The 16185-nt window shown below is 48.7% G+C and overlaps 1 protein-coding gene across 1 annotated transcript in view; it reads right to left on the bottom strand.

The window, feature by feature from the left end:
- SYT6 (synaptotagmin 6) overlaps positions 1 to 16185 on the bottom strand; it is a 36364-nt gene that overhangs the window by 12912 nt on the left and 7267 nt on the right. Inside the window, exons 2-3 of the mRNA XM_027659823.1 lie at positions 4201 to 4537; positions 449 to 1007 (exon numbers count right to left, since the gene is read on the bottom strand). Coding sequence (XP_027515624.1) covers positions 449 to 1007; positions 4201 to 4537 — 896 coding nt within the window. The remainder of the gene's footprint in view (positions 1 to 448; positions 1008 to 4200; positions 4538 to 16185) is intronic.

Genomic DNA, 16185 nt, shown 5'->3' with positions numbered 1-16185 from the left:
ATTCTATGATTCTATGATTCTATGATTCTATGATTCTATGATTCTATGATTCTCTTTCAGAGGGAATTCAACAGAACTACTAAAAGACCCAAACCCACCTCTGGAAGAGCTGCCAGCAGCACATCTGACATCTCTCAGTGCAGCAAAGCCCAGCACCTCCCACTGGCCCTCCAGAGCTCTTTCTCACTGTGACCACGTGCACGTGGCAAACACCTGTGCCACGGCTGCAGGTCCCCAGGGCTGATGGGACCAACTGCAGGGAGGCAACAAACCCATCACTGGGGAGTTGTGCAGGACTTACCCCTTTGGGCAGCGCAGACAGAAGTGAATCCCAACCTGCCCTGCCCAAGCACACACTTGGTACCTGTCAGACACCCCACACCACCCCAGGAGCACCACCCCACACACGCTGCCAGGGCAGGGCTGCCTCTGCCCGGCACACACTCACCGTCGTCGCGTACTGAATGTCCCTCCAGATGGAAGTCTCCCGGGAAAGGTCTGAGTCCTCGAACAGGTTCTCCAGGATAACTTCCCCTATCATGTCGTGCCTGGAGAACCTGTCAAAGTCAAAGACGCTCAGGTGGAGCTTCCTGCCCGCCAGCTCCTCGTGGGGCACAGGGAAGTGGAAGGACTCGTCGAAGGTGGGATTCAGAGTCTTCCTGTGGACCCGTGTCTGGAACTTGCGCTTGCGGTCGGGCAGGAGGTAGATCTTCACGTAGGGGTCCGAGCTGCCGCAGAAGTCTTTGGCTGGCAAGTCAAAAGCCCTGAGAATCCGGACGGTCAGCGTCTCGTTCTCGTAGTCGTACTTGAGGGTGAAGTTGATTTTCCCGCAGGTTTTTTCCGCCTCCTTTTTGGGGTCCTCGGTGTCGAGAGTTTTTTGTGTGTAGAGCTCGGGCTTGATGCGGCCGATGCTGGTCGGCTGCTCGGCCACGGCCGGGGGGTCCATGCCATAGTCCATGCTGGACACGTGCATCTGCCGAGGGAGGTGCCTCTTGAAGGAGATGTGCCTGCAGGAGGAAGACATGACAGCTGTGTGGTTTTCCAAGGACATTCCTCTCCTTTTTTCTCCCCTGGAATACTAAGCTTGGAAAGCAGGAGAGCACAAGAAGGAGTTCAATAGGTGCCCCCGACCTCTGCACAGAAATAATGTGTATTATGGAAGTTGAACACTGAGGGGAACACCTCCAAAAATCTTGAAGGAACCCATCCAGCAAATCTCTTAAATTCCAGAGTATTTGCAACAAGCTGCATTTTTTCACCTGTTACACAAGTCACAGCCCAAAGTTGAACAGATGAGCCCCAACAACTCCTTAACCAGATCAAAACCAATCCAGACTATTCCCACCCTCAGTCCAAGATACTGGCACTAAGTTCTCTCAGGCAAAAAAACCCCTCACTTTTTTTTTCTTTGTGAGAGAGCCATGACCACCTCAGAAGGTGAGGTTTTATCTGTAGAATCCCAGAATGGTTTGGGTTGGAAGGGACCTTAAAGCTCTTATTCTACCCCCTATCATGGGCAGGGACACCTTCCACCACACCAGGTTGCTCCAAGCCCCGTCCAATTGGCTTTGCAGGGTATTGCTGCTTCCAGACTTTTCCAACAGACTCATCAGAAACTGATAGATAATTGTTGACAGGGAGGAAGGCACAGCCTTGTCAGGAATCATCTCTTGCCTTGAGCTCCCCTCCAGCACAAGCGAAGCTGTGTGTAAGCAAAGCTTTATCTAAGCAAAGCATAAAAGCTTGCTGTGGACTCAGGGCATTATTCCAGATTATCTGGTGTTTACAAGGGCAGTTTGTGGAGTTACTTAACCAAACCAAGAACTGGTACAGCCAGAGCATTAGTTTTTGGTGGTACGTGGTGCTCAGAGAAATTACTCTCCTTGGCACATTCCTCGGAGGCATTAGGCTGGGCTGTGGATCAGAGGAACCTGCCAAGGAGAAAGTGGGTTTGAAACCTGCCCACGTACAGCCAAGTCCCACTTTGTTTGTCCTAATTCAGGCAGGCTGAGGGTGGGGTTTTTTTTTCTCCTCTCTTGGAAAGGTGTAATAAAAACAGAATGAGCATGTGCATGCAGAGAGGGAATCAGCAGTGCAAAGAGCCGTGTGGATAAATGAAAGAGTGTGTGGCACAATTGCAGGTGGCACAGCGTTGATTTAACTCCAGCTACATCAAACAGGAGGCTGCGGTCGGTGCCTCACTAATTCTGCAGAAATGCAGCCAATTTTCTGAGCAATGTCTGTTTTCACAGTTGCTCTCCCTTGCACATCTCGGGCACGGCCAGTGAAGCAAACAGAAGTGCTGGGGCTCAGCCAGGACCCTGCCATCACCCCTTCCTGTCCCCGTTTCACCGCCTTCTGTGTCAAGGAGAGCTACTGTATTTCATAGAATCACAGGATGGTTTGTGTTGGAAGAGACTTTAAAGCTCATCTTTTTCTACCACCTGCCACAGGCAGGGACACCTTCCACCAGCCCAGGTTGCTCCAAGCCCCATCCAACCTGGCCTTGGACACTTCCAGGGCTGGGGCAGCCACAGTTTCTCTGGGCAACCTGTGCCAGGCCCTGTCCACCCTCTGAGTAAAGACCCCCTTCCTCACATCTAATCTAAATCTCTGCTCAGTATTCTTGCTGAGAAGGTATCCCAGCATTCATCCAGCCTTACCCCACGTCCTGAGGGTATGTTGATGTCTCTGTCCCTGGCTGAGAAGGAGATGGGCAAAAGCACCAACTGCAGCTGGTTCTGAGCTTGTGCACTGAGCAATACATCAATTCTGCTGATCTAATTGTTCCTGCTCGGAGCCACGGCAGCGAGAGCGAGCCAAAAGGTCTAATTCTGTCTGACAGAGTACATCATTGATACTTCAGCCTGCCTCTCATGTTGGAACAAAATTAAAGTGGCCAAAGCATGCTGGTGACTTGACACAATGAGGTCAAGTCACAGTAATAGGGCTTGAATCCCTGATTTTTTAAAAAGGCCCACGGTAAGCCAGTCTTAACACATTAATTGGTTAATGGCCAATCTTTGGACAGTAATCCAGCATGTTGGTGCTTTCTTTAGCCTCCCTGATGGTATCTGAACCTTTGGCTTCATTCAACCATCCTCCTGCCTGTCCAGCTGCTCACAGAGCAGTGTCCTTACTGAGCACCCCATCCCTGCTGAGCACCTTGACCCTACTGAGTAGAATCATGGGATCACAGAATACCCTGAGCTGGAAGGGAGCCACAAGGATCATCAAGTCCAACTCCTGGCTCTGCACAGGACACCCCAACAATCCCACCTGAGAGTGTTTTCTAAATACTCCTTGAGCTCTGGCAGCCTTGGGGCCGTGCCCACTGCCCTGGGGAGCCTGTTCAGTGCCCCACCACCCTCTGGGGGAAGAATCTTTCCCTGATATCCAACCTAACCCTCCCCTGGCACAGCTCCAGCCATTCCCTGGGTCCTGTCACTGCTCACAGAGAGAAGAAATCAGTGCTGCCCCTTGAGAGGAAGCTGCAGATCATGAGGAGGTCTGAGCTCAGGCTCCTCTTCTCCTGGCTGGGTGTCCTAGTTAGAACAGCTGGGACCAGTTCATCACTGGATGGGTGTAACCCAAAACTGTGTATTCTAGAGCCTTCCATGCCATTTCCCAGAAACTGTTATCAATGAACCATTTACACCCTCTGTCCAGAGCAGCCCTGACTCCTCAGGCTATAAACTGGTGTTAAGAGGCCTGTGAGATAAGAGGGTGCCTCCCTGTCCTCACACCCTTTGTGGAACTCCCCATCCTGAGGAAAGTACTGGGTATTCCTGCCTGAACTGGAGGATATATAATCTTGGAATCTTGGAACTTTTGGAACCACTCGTGGGATCCAGAGGAAGACTGCAACCACCACTCTCAACCAGACTGCAACCACCACTCTTGACCAGACTGCACCAGCACTCTCACCAACAGGTTTTCCCCTCTCCTTTTACTTTGGACTCAAGGGGCCCAATGAACACCACTCTGTTCATGCCCCAGGGTGCTGGGTTATACATTTGGGTTTTGTGGGTTAAAACCAACTGTTTGTCTGTATAATCGTACCTATTGTATTATTTTATTCAATTGTTATTCTGACTTACAATCTCTCTTTTGAGTTGAGTTCATTTCCCCTGCTGGTTTACCTTTAAACCAGGACACTGGGTATCACCTCCCTTCCGAGCATCCCAACCCCTCACTCACCTGGTGGAAGACGCCGGCTCCGTGGTTTGCCTCTGGATCCGTGTGCGCCGCATGATGTGGTCCTTCATGGACATCTGGACCTCTGCAGGGATGTCTGGGGATGTGTGGCTGATCTTCACCGCTGCCTCCAGGAAGCTGATGGCCCCCGTGTCCTTGAGCTTGTCTGCCATGCTGTCCTTGTGGCAGCCTGCCTCGCTCCTCAGCACAGCCAGGTTAGAGGAAAGGGCCTTGTTCCTCCAGGGAACCCAGCACAGCTTCCAAAAGAGAAACAGAAACACTGCCACCAGGGCCAGTCCACACACAATAACTATCACTGCAAGGAGGCTGACGGAGAGCTCTACAGGGAGAGAACAACAGCGACAGGGAGGGGAGGGACGGGAGAGGAGAGAAGAAAGATGGTGAGAAAATCATAAGTAAATGGAAGAAATGGTCCAAGCTGACTTATCTCACAAGTAATGTAGAGCTCTTGGCAAGTTCCTCAAGCGAGAGTCAAACCCAAATGAGCATCCCCAGACAGACTTGGGACACGTCTGGGTAGAAATGAGTGTCTCCATCTGGCCAGAGCTATGAAGTTTCATACCACGGTGCTTAAACTGGCTATAAAATATCACCCTTGGTTTGTTTTGTGTCATCAGCAAACTGCTGAGTCTGAAATCAGGAAGAATTGTACAGTTGCATGGTAGAAACAAGCTCCAGTGCTGTACTGGCAGAAGGTGCCTTTCTGCTTCATGCCACGGCTGTTCAGGCACTATAATGAAAAAAAATCCGTCTACCACGATCCTGGAAGTAGATTATTGTTGTACTATCAACACCCACATCTTGTCCAGATGTGTCCAGGGGGAATAAAAAGTAAATACCAACACCAAAAAAAAAACAAAAGGTCACGAGCTGCTGATGCAGAGAAACCAAACGTAGAAGGAGGCTGTACAGAAAGTACTGCACAGTCTTCCTTACTCTGAACAGCACAGGAGCTGTGTGTTCTCTGACTCTCTGAGACACTTTTGCCTCCTGTGTTGTGTAATTCAGCATTTCAGTCTTTTTCTGGAGAGGACAGAGCTTCCATACATGTGGCTGAAGAATCAGGAAAGAGTGAATATATGTGTGTGTGTGTGTGTGTATACACATCTAGGATATGAAATTATTCACAGCACTTCACAAAGAGAAAACATTGGCTATTTGAATTCTTTTCCTACAGTGTATTAATTCCCAGATTCCTACCCAAACCAAAACTCCAAGAGTTCAGAATCACGAGGATCACAAGGAATACCAGTCCCTGATGGTGAAGCCAGGGTTTGCTCTGGAGGTAAGTCTGTAGTGTCAGGACTACATGGATTGCTTTGAGTTCATGGACAATTTCCTGACTGCCTGCTGTGTTATTTGTAGTTACCAGTAGAACAATGCTCCTTAATTACCTAAGTGCAAGTCAGGACAGAAAGGCAAAAAACCACCAAACACTCCAAAATTTTATACATAATAACCATTACCTCTTATTCACCCTGTTTATGGCTATTCTTGAACCATAAATGTTTTCTGTTACCACATTTATTTCCCTGTCTGACCCCAAGGAACATGGTTGGTGACCTCTGCATTTCTGAACTGGGGAACTCACCTCTGTGCTATAAATGTGATTCCTGACATGTGCTTTACCTTAAACAGGAGTCATAAAAAACCTTCTGCTTCCCTTGGTCATATAGTTTAGTTTTGTACAGCTGTAATCAGACATTTAATCATGCAATGGTGTGGGTTGGAAGGAGCCTTGAAGATAAGGTAGTTCCACTCCCCTTCCATGGGCAGGGACACCTTCCACTAGACCAGGTTGCTCAGAGCCTCGTCCAACCTGGCCTGGATGCTTAAGGCTAAGAAAAAAATCAATGAAATACAAGAAAAGACAAAGTTTTTACATTGACAAAATAGCTGAACTTTAAAATTATTGAAAGAAACGCACAGAGAAACGAACAACAACAAAGCCCCACCCACCATTTATGAACCATAACAGCAAAATGTTCGGGAACACATTTGTATCATCAGCCTTTGCTCATGTGCCTCTGGGAATACAGCAGCTCCTGGGTGTTTGGGATTGCTGCACCAGTTCCTATAAGTGCAATCTCAAGGCAGCACCAGACACAAGATGTGACACCTACACCTGAGCAAGTCAGTTCTGCCGAACACCTGGGAAACCATCTGTTGTTTCTGATATCCCGGAGGAAACTGTTTTCCCACAAAATCACTGAGCTTAGCAAATTCACCAGGAGCCCGAGGCAAAGCTCCCTGACTGCCCATGAGTGCTTTCAACCCAAGGGCAGGGCTGGAAGGTGCCAGCAGGTCCAGAGGGAAAGAATGAATGCAACTCCTCTTTCCCTTTCCCAGCCTCCTGTACAGGTCAGGCTGCAGCATTTATTCTCTCCTTTAGCTCCGAGGTGGAAACACAGATCACTGCTGGAGTGAATAAACAGATCCCATCTTATTTAATAATGAATGGGGTTGTACAAGTCAGCGGCTGAGCTTCCTCAAGAGATTTGGCTAAATGTATTCTCACCAAAGCTGAGAGCAGAGAGGTACCAATTCCCTACACTTTGAGTTAAATCTTGGAATTGTGCCCAGGAAACTCAAACACTTTCATAAGAAAACTCAAGAACCTGGACTTTTTGCAAATACCTCTTTGTTGGCACAAAGGAAATCATTGTGATGCAGAATCTCTCTCTCCTGGGAATTGCTGCATGACACAGAATTTTTGTTATTTCCACCCATTCCAAGGATTTATATGGGCCATGTGGCTCATTAATAGAAACCATCAGAAATAATCAGTTTTTCCTTCAGAAAACCTGTTGCCAGCTTGAGAAAGATCTTGGTTCTTGTCACTCCTTGCTGGGCTGGCATTCATAATGTCTCTGACAGCACTACAGACACTTTTATGCATGACCTCCTACTCCTTCCTCTGGCAGCTGCCATAAAGCAGGAGGAGAAGGGATCAGGATTTTACAGGCAGTTTTTAAGCATCTGCCTGGTTGGAATATTGGGTTGTTTGAAAATGACATTGAATTCTCCAGGACTTTTTCGCGACTTATTAAACTTAAATATCAATTGGACAGAGTTGACCTTCATTGACTTAATGAGCTTTCTCTTATGACTTTGAAAATACCACTTACTTTCTAGAAAATACATAGTATTCAAAATGTTATGCTTTAAATGTCCTTTAACTTACAAGGAACTGTAAAAACAGGATAATTCCTCATCTAGCAGAAAATGCCTCAGGGTCAGAGCTTGCTTGGGTATTCCTGGCACAGAGGGAGGTAACTCCAGTCCCCCAAAGACAGAACAGGCCAAAAGGACACCTCAGAAAAGGGGAAGATTGAGTTCCTTGGTTAGTATTATCCCACCCTGTGCAAGGTTTGGATCCAAGATGTCCTAAGCAGGGGGAAAAGAGGGATGTGCCTGTATCCAGCAGTGAGGAAGGAGTCTGTCTAATGCAGGAACAGTTCAGCCCCTGACCGTTCACGAGGGACAGAGTCACATTATCACTCTGACAAACAACCCACCTGAGGAAAAACATGACAAGAACTACGTTTTTATTGTATTCTCCTCTAAAACAATTAACAGTGAGTTATTTGTCACTTTGCTGTCGGGTAAGTGGTGTGATAGAGGTGCAGAGCAGCTCCAGCCATTCCTCACCCTGGTCCTATCAAACTCTGTGCTGGTCCCTCATCCTCTCCCAGTTCCCCTGAGAGACACTGTCATGCTGGAAAATGGGGTTTATTACAACTTGTAATTGAAAAGATCAAACTTAAAAGAAGGAGGTCGCAAAAACAAATTAACATGGTTATTTTCCAGTCTCGCTCCCCCCTGGGAGCAGGAGCTGCTTCCCAGAGGAATCTTCAGCTTTTGGCCACAGAGTAGCAGTAACGAAGCTCTTGACTGACTAATGAGGAGGGAGAGGAGAACAAGGAACAGGAAAGACATGGGTATGAACACGAACATCTACCTGCATGTGCTGGTATGTTTAGGATAAGTCGTCGAGCTGTTATTTATATATTTATTATATAACCCACTTGTTACCAAAACACCACAAAAAAGACCTGAAGCCGACAGCAAGCAACAGGGATGCCAAGAGCATCAAGGAGACAGAATCCCATCAATGCCACCCACAAATGATCTCATTTCTGCCTTGACTCGGTGCCTTGGTTTGTGGTTTTTACCCATTTTGTGACATCTAAACTCCTTGCTGCTGAACCTAACCAAAAAAGCTCACAGAATGGCTCAAAACTGTAAAATTTCCAAGAAGATCACTGCTTTTTACTGCCTTTAAATCAAAGACTAAAGGCCCAGGGAAGAACGAAGAGCCAATGGGGCAATAAAACTGTGAAGCTAAAAGCAAACTGAGGAATAGGGAATCATTCCATGGTTAGTCCAGCACTCCTCACCCCAGGATCTGTGGACTCAGGGAGCAGCTCATCAGTAAAATCACCCATTTTGTTTCGTCTTGGATGGGAACTAATTAAGAGATATGGTTGAAGTACCTTTCAGCTTGATGTCCCTGATGACTCCATAATACCCAAACTGAGTTACCAAAGGGGATAATTAGCAAGGTCCAAACAGAAAGCGATTAATAATATGACAGAGTCATGATTACAGCAGTCTGTTAACTGCAAGACAATAGTGGTCTAATTGTGGCAACATTGACTTTTACTGCTGTGAAGCAGCTTGCACTGTCATTAAAGAGATTCATGGCTAACTCCGAATTTAATGTGAAGAGTTATATTTAATATCCTGAAGATGTAATTTAGCTTTCCTTCCACCCACTCCCCATAGAGAAAACAAAACACACTTGATGGCTCTCTCAGCACTCCAGCATCCATTAGTCATTCCAGCTACCTGTTGTATTTAAAGGAAGCTAGAATACCATGAGTGGAAGTCTGATGGGCTGGAAACACTCAGTGCTGCAGGCAGAGGTGCCAAGTGGGGACAGAGTGATGCTGGAGGAGCTCAGTTGAAGAGGCCACCACTCAGCTGTCCCTTTCTCCCAGCTCTGTGACACCTGCAAGGGGACAGACACCTTTCTCAGGCCCTGCAGCTCCTCACCAAGGCAGAGGGGACACCCTGACCTGACCCTCCACTGGTGTTGGGTACCAGCAGTGCTGTCACCACAGCACAGTTGGACCCACAGCTCCATCCTCATGCACAGACCCAGACACAGCCTCAAAACTGATCCTACCAAGAGCAAAGGGGTCCTGTGCAGGGCTAAGAGTTGGATCCTTGTGGGTCCCTTCCAGCTCAGCATATTCTGTGATTCCCTGCAAGGGGTTCTATCACATAAGTTCTCCAGTTGTTCATGGAAAACCTGGAGAGCTTGGGCTGATTTGCTCCCCACTGGGTTTCCTTCAGCAGCTCCCAGCTATTCTGAGCTACAACTCGGAGCACGTAACACCTTCCCCCTGCAAACAGTCCTGGAAGAGCAGAGCAGTTCCAGGACATGGCAGATCCCAGAGACAGGGGGTGATGGTGATGTACCTTCTCCTCTCCTGCACTGGCTGCATGACTGGTTTTCCAGTGTCTCACACCAGCCATCGCTCACACCACGCCAGCAGATATTTCCAGGCTCCTCCGTCCATTTTCTGCTACATTTTTCTCTTGCAACAGTGCTTGTGAGAATATATTGTTCTATTTCTGCAGGGCTTTGTAGGGATCACGCACTCAAGTGATGGATTACTACAAGAGTTATTGCTGGAGGAGAAGACAGGCAGCTCTGGGGCTACAACGGACCATGTGAGGCACCCACCAACTGCTGATTTCATTTTCTCTCAATTGAGAAGCATCAGCAATGTGAGTTTGATTAGCTGAGGGCTGGAAATTAGGCATGAGAAGCCGTGGTGGATCTCAGAGGCCTGTGGGCAGAGGGGAGCACAGGGCAGCAGCTGCGGAGAGGGAAGAGGGTTCCATTAAACCTCAGACATAGACATGTTTATTTAGCAAAGCTGTTCAGCTTTGGAGGAAGGAACAGGGACTGGGTGGAACAGAAACCAAATATTAGACCTCCACAGCAGCATTGCAGCCAAAAACCAAACCAGGGGCCAGAGAGACAAATGGGAATGTCCCCTTTGGGGACACAGCAAACCCTGAGGGGCACCACGGGGGTGAGCAGCAAACAGAGCCCTTTACAACAGGGATTCTGGAAAGGAAACTGTCTGGCTTATAAATCCTGGAATGCTGAGCTGGATGAGAGGCGACTGCAGTGCAGCAGAGAGCAGTTCTCAGCCAGCTCCCTATCCCCTCTCCAAGCCTCAGGAATGGAAACAGAACAAATAATAAAGATCAGATTGTCCCTGTCACCCCACACAGCTCCAATCCCTGTATCAGCTGGCAGCTGTGTTTACAGAGCCCACAGCTAAGTGGGCACTGGGGTCTGCAGAGAGCGTGGCAGCGGGAGGGAAGCACTGCAAGCCCACTCACTGACTGCCTGTGTTTGCTGGGATGGTGTCCAGTGTGCCAGTCCCCTGCTGGTGGCTTCATTGTCACATTTTGGGCCCCCTCGCTGCCATTTGGCTGTCATTTGAAACTTCAGCAACTTCCTGATTTACTGGTGGCGTTCTCCAGGCAGCCAGGAGCTACAGGAAAATACCCTGAAATATTCCTGAGCCAGGCAAGTCATTAGGAGCTGTCACTTCAAAGTCTAAGTGCCGTCAATTTGCCTTTCACAGGCAGCCTGGCAGCGCAGGAGCTGCTGCTCCAACATGATCACAGAGCTGTGGGTCTCAGTGAGGGGAAAATATTTCATCAAGTGCTCAGCAGATGTTAAAGGACCAGGTCAGAACACAATTCTGGGTGGAGCAGAGCTCCTGCCACCCCTCAGACGTTATCTCATGCTGTGGGAGGTGTAAAGGGCTGCAGGGCACCACATCTGACCCCAGAGCACTGGGGACATCGATCACCTTCAGGTCTGAGGGTCACAGGCCTGTTTTCTTAGACCTTCCCAACTCCTCCTGTGCAGGGAGTGATCCCAGCACCAGGAGCACAGGTCAGGACTCACTTATGGTTCTACCCACACCTACAGACACCCTGCTCAGACCCACCGGAGTGGGTGTGAAGATGGTTTTCAGGATCCCTTGTAGGAGGACAGGGACCATCACCCAGCTGAGGACAGTGACACATCCTGAGAGTTTGTGGGACAGGGAATTGAAGTCACAGAAATACCTGGCACCATGACTCATCCAGAAAAAAAACAGAATCATAGAATTTTAGAATACTGACTCCAACTCCTGACCCTGCACTGGACACCCCAAAATCCTTCCCTGTCCCTGAGAGCATTGTCCAAACACTCCTTGAGCTCTGGCAGGTCTGGGGCCATGATCACTGCCCTGGGGAACCTGTTCAGTGCCAACCACCCTCGGGGGAAGAGCCTTCTCCTCATATCCAACCCAAACCTTCCCTGACACAGCTCCATCCGTTCCCTCAGGTCCTGGTCAACAGAGAAACAAATCAGAGTGGTTTTTAATTCTTGTTCATGTAAGTAATAATCCACTTCTTTTGTTATTCTGCATCAACAACAAGCAATCTCACTGAAGACAGAGTGGTGAATCTGAATTGACAAGTTTTCACAGACTGAAAACTTTGAGCTCATCACACGGAGCTCAAAGGCAAACTCCCCTCTCAAAGCAGCAGAGGGGTGGGAATGCTGGGAATGCTCATGAGGTGGATGTTGTGAGAGGAGACACTCCTAGAATCATAGAAACATGGAATGGTTTAGGTTGGAAGGGACCTTAAGGATCACCTTATTCAAACCTCCTGCCATGGGCAGGGACACTTTCCACTAGACCAGGTTGCCCAGAGCACCATCCAGCCACAGAATCTCCCTGGAAGAAATGCCTTTCTGGAAGCTGAAAGGAGATTTCTCCTGTTCCTGTGCTTCCCCAGGCCCTGGACACTGAGTCCTGTGCTATCAGCTCCCACCAGCCTCCTCCTGCCAGCACAGGCTCCCCAGGACCCCCGACGGAGCCTCCTCATCTCCTGCACACACCGAGCCGTGGAACGGATCATGGGGAGACAAGGACAGGAATATGCCAAACTGGATATGCCAAAGTTTCAGTTAGATAGCAAAAAACTTCTTAAAAATTAATTTGCTGCTACCACAGGGTTCCTGCCATGCAAGGGCTTATTGGAATGCAAACTATAAGCTTCAAAGGGGAGGATGAATCAGAAGCTATTTTGAGAGTAATTATATAAGACTATAAAACTCAAACCATCTCATTATTGCAAGGATGGAGACAACCTCCTTCATATGGAGACCTTGCAGGGATCCAGCATTTCAAGCGTCTGTGATCTATGACCCAAGTGCAAACAGCAGCCTCATCATTCCCATCCAGGCAAAACTTCCTTCATTAGGCAGTGCCAGGGCTTTTCCCACTATTAACTGTGTTTCTTATGGGGATGTGGCTCTCTGGCTGGGAAAGGAACTAGAATGTGTGACATGGACAATTTCAGCCAATGTTTTGTTCCTTTAACTATTGTGTAATTTATAATCACAGAATATCCTGAGCTGGAAGGGATCCACAAGAATCCAGTCCAACTCCTGGCCCTGCACAGGACCCCCCAAAATCCCAGCATGTGCCTGAGAACATTGTCCAAACACTCCTTGAGCTCTGGCAGCCTTGGGGCTGTGCCCACTGCCCTGGGGAGCCTGTTCAGTGCCCAACCACCCTCTGGGGGAGGAATATTTTCCTGATATCCAACATAACCCTCTCCTGACACAGTTCCAGCTGTTCCATCAGGTCCTGTCCTGGTCACCACAGAGAAGAGCTTTCTATGAGAATTTTCTTCCCTGGAAAGCTTGTGAGTGCCAGAACTTGCAAATTCCCCAATGTTATAAACTCCAGTTCGAATTATAATTAAGGAGAAAATATTTAACCATGAATTTGCACATGGAATAAATCTCTGTTCCGACAACCACAGCCTCCAGGCTTTCCCGTGTCATGTTTGGAGCCTGGGGCTCCTCACGGCTGTGAGAGGATGGGCTCCTGGGACAGACCTGAGCAGTCACCTGCATTGTGCCCTGTCTGCAAGAAGGAAAGAGAGTTGTTTTTATTCTTGCTTACATATCCAGGCTACAGCTGAAGCTCCTGCTGTGTCTTGGCTCGGAGGAGGCGATGCCTGCCCTGTCCTCGTCCTCTCTGCACCCCAGGCCTGGTTCCTCAGTGGGGACTGTCACAGCTCAGGGTCTAAGAGAGATGCTTAGACAAGTGCATTAAACAGAGGAAAGACACTGCCACACCCTTTGCTACCTGGTGTTCTTCACCAGGTAGAAGGTTTGGCCCTTTTACCACCCAGGGAAGAGGCAGGAAATGCTCTCAGTCACAGGAGCTCCTCCAGTCCCCGGCAGAGTTTAAAAAAGCAGAGGGGAAATCTGAACAGAGTCATTCAGAGGGAAAGACTATACATGATTTTTAAGTGCAGAGTCAACCACGAGGCACTTTAGAGCCCTGTATGTATACATAGCAAAAAAAAAAAAAAAAAAAAAAGAACAAATTAGCACATACAAATCATAGAATCATTAAGGAAAAGACCTCCAAGATCATCGACTCCGACCAAACGAAAGTGCACAAAACACAAAGAAAGGGGTGTGATGCAAGATGAGAGTTTGGCAGCCTGGAGCTTGTGCCTTGCTCACTGTAACAGAATGGAGAAAGAGTTAATTGCCCCAAAAAGAAGCAAAATATCCTGAACAGCTGACAGGCACAAGCCCTCTGCGTGGTTGCTCTGGGCAGGAGAAGCCTCTGCCCTCGCAGGCTCTGAACAGCCAAAGCACAGCCATGAAATACCACCCAGCCCACACCTCTGCTGAGCTGTAATGCCAAATCCAGTGTCCCAGCCACCCTCTCAGATGTTGGCTCTGCCTATGGACAGTCCTTAACCCATCCTCAGCTTGACATCCCCAGAGGGATCTGCAGACAAAACTTCCTTCTCCCACCGTCACCTCACCCACTGGTGACCATGGGCTTTGTGCTGAGAGACACAGCAGAGACAAGAACTAACACCCACTCAGTGGGGCTGTGCCCCAGCAGAACAGCTGGGCTGGAGGGGACAGATCAGAGGCTCCTGAAGACCAAAAATGTTGGTATTCAGTGGTTATTGGCTGATTTGGCCTTTCCCTCCAGGCTGTGTCCAAGGCACATTTGTCACTGAAACTTCTGCTGGCATGTGCAGCCCAAAGGGGAACTTTGGGCTGTCGGAAACACAGCACTTCTGTTATCAAAAGTGACAAAAATAGGAAAAAAACCCAACTTTTTCAAGCCAAAGGAAACATTTCCCAGTGATTTATGTCACTTTCTGACTTAATCAACTGTTCTCTAGAGCATTATAAATGTGATAGTAAGAGTTGTCGTTGCTTTCTGCTTAAGTGATGACAAGCTAATGAACTATTATAAGCCACACTGCCTGCAATTATTGCACAGGGCTGTGTGCTAATCCCATGACATTTAATCACAATATGCTGTAGCAACATCTGTAAACAACTTGGTGGTGCTGAACACACACAGTGACCCGGGCTGAGGTTAAATCCCTGACTCTGAGCATCATCCTCCTCCTGTGATGTGACTCTGCACAGACAGGGCCTGAGCTGAGCTCTGTGTGTCAGGGGAACCTTGTGGAGACTGTTCCACATCAAGGGAAGCCTCTATTCAGACCTGAAGCTGAGCAGAGCCGGGCAGAGAAGAAACCACAGAAATCCAGACATTTCTGGGATGCAAAAATCCAGCTGCATTTCAGGATGAGAAGCAAATGAAACAAGTAAAAGCTCTTTGCTGTTGCTCTGACTCCCTTAAACAACCAAAAACCTTAAAATTTCCCTTCAAAAACTTGGTCAAAGCTGTGTCTGTCGTGAGGCACCAGCACAGGTCAGCAGTGCCTCTGTGCCCACACTCTCCACCCTGGAGATGCTGCCTCGCTGTCCCTCACTTCCTGCTGTGGGATTCATTTTTAGGGAAAGGTTTCCCTGCAGCTCTCTCTTGGACTCCATTTTGGCTCCAAAAGTCACTAAAATCAGGCTGCCCTGAAAAGATCTCAGGATGAAGTTTAACTGGGAGCAGAACTGGGGTCTCTCCCCACCCCAGCCCTGCACAAGCACTGCCCCCCATCCCAGTGCCAGCAGCCCCCTGCTCTGCAATCCAAGCAGTGCTCAGCCAGGGTGGGCAGAAGATCCCAACTGTGGGACAAGGCAGCCCAGAAAGCTTTCCAGAGACTTTCCTGAGTGGTCCCTGCCCAGGACATGGAGCTCCTCCAGCACAAGGGGTTCCTTGAGCTCACGCAGCATCTTGGAGGAGCTTCATTGCCTGGATCTGCCACACTAGAGACCCAAAACTAGAGATGCAGGATTCATCCAGAACTCCCCTGGCTCCAGGGGCTGCAAAGGTTGGGTCATACCCAGACCAGTGTCCTCAGGTTGGCAACTGAAGCCACCTAGACCCAAAACAATCACTTAAACTGACATTATGCCCTCTGTCTCTCTCCCTCTGTCAACTTGTCGTGCCAATAACACCCAGCACACAACAGCCCATGGCTCTGAATGGCAGAGCAGCACTGGTGGGTCCTGCACTGTTCAGGATGCAAATGGAGCAGCCAGGAAGGCCCCACCTGCCCGGGCCCCAGGGCTGGTACAGGGACCCTTTTCAGAAATGCAGAGGTTTGGAAAAGAGCATTTCTTTGTTCAAGCTGCGCTGAATGATGAGGGAACTTCCTCCCCAAAAGGCTCTGCTCCTGTCATTAGCTGCTGCTGCTGCTGCTTCCATTAGCTTGGAACAAAGACAGGGATCTTTAACCCCTCAAATGTGCTCCGCAGCAGTGGTGTGTGCAGGTTGGGCTGCCTGATCCCACACATTGATTAAATGGGTTCTAAGACTCCCTTTTCCAGTGATTCTTATTGCTCCACACCCTGCAGCTCACAATCCTGCCAGAAAGAACATTTTGACCAGAGCCCAGATTCAGATCTGGGATCAAATAACT

Source organism: Corapipo altera, unplaced genomic scaffold (genome assembly GCF_003945725.1).
Source record: "Corapipo altera isolate COAL_440 unplaced genomic scaffold, ASM394572v1 77b, whole genome shotgun sequence".
Taxonomy (NCBI): domain Eukaryota; kingdom Metazoa; phylum Chordata; class Aves; order Passeriformes; family Pipridae; genus Corapipo; species Corapipo altera.
Note: the sequence above shows the minus strand (reverse complement) of the source record. Positions and strands in the feature narration are given on the sequence as shown.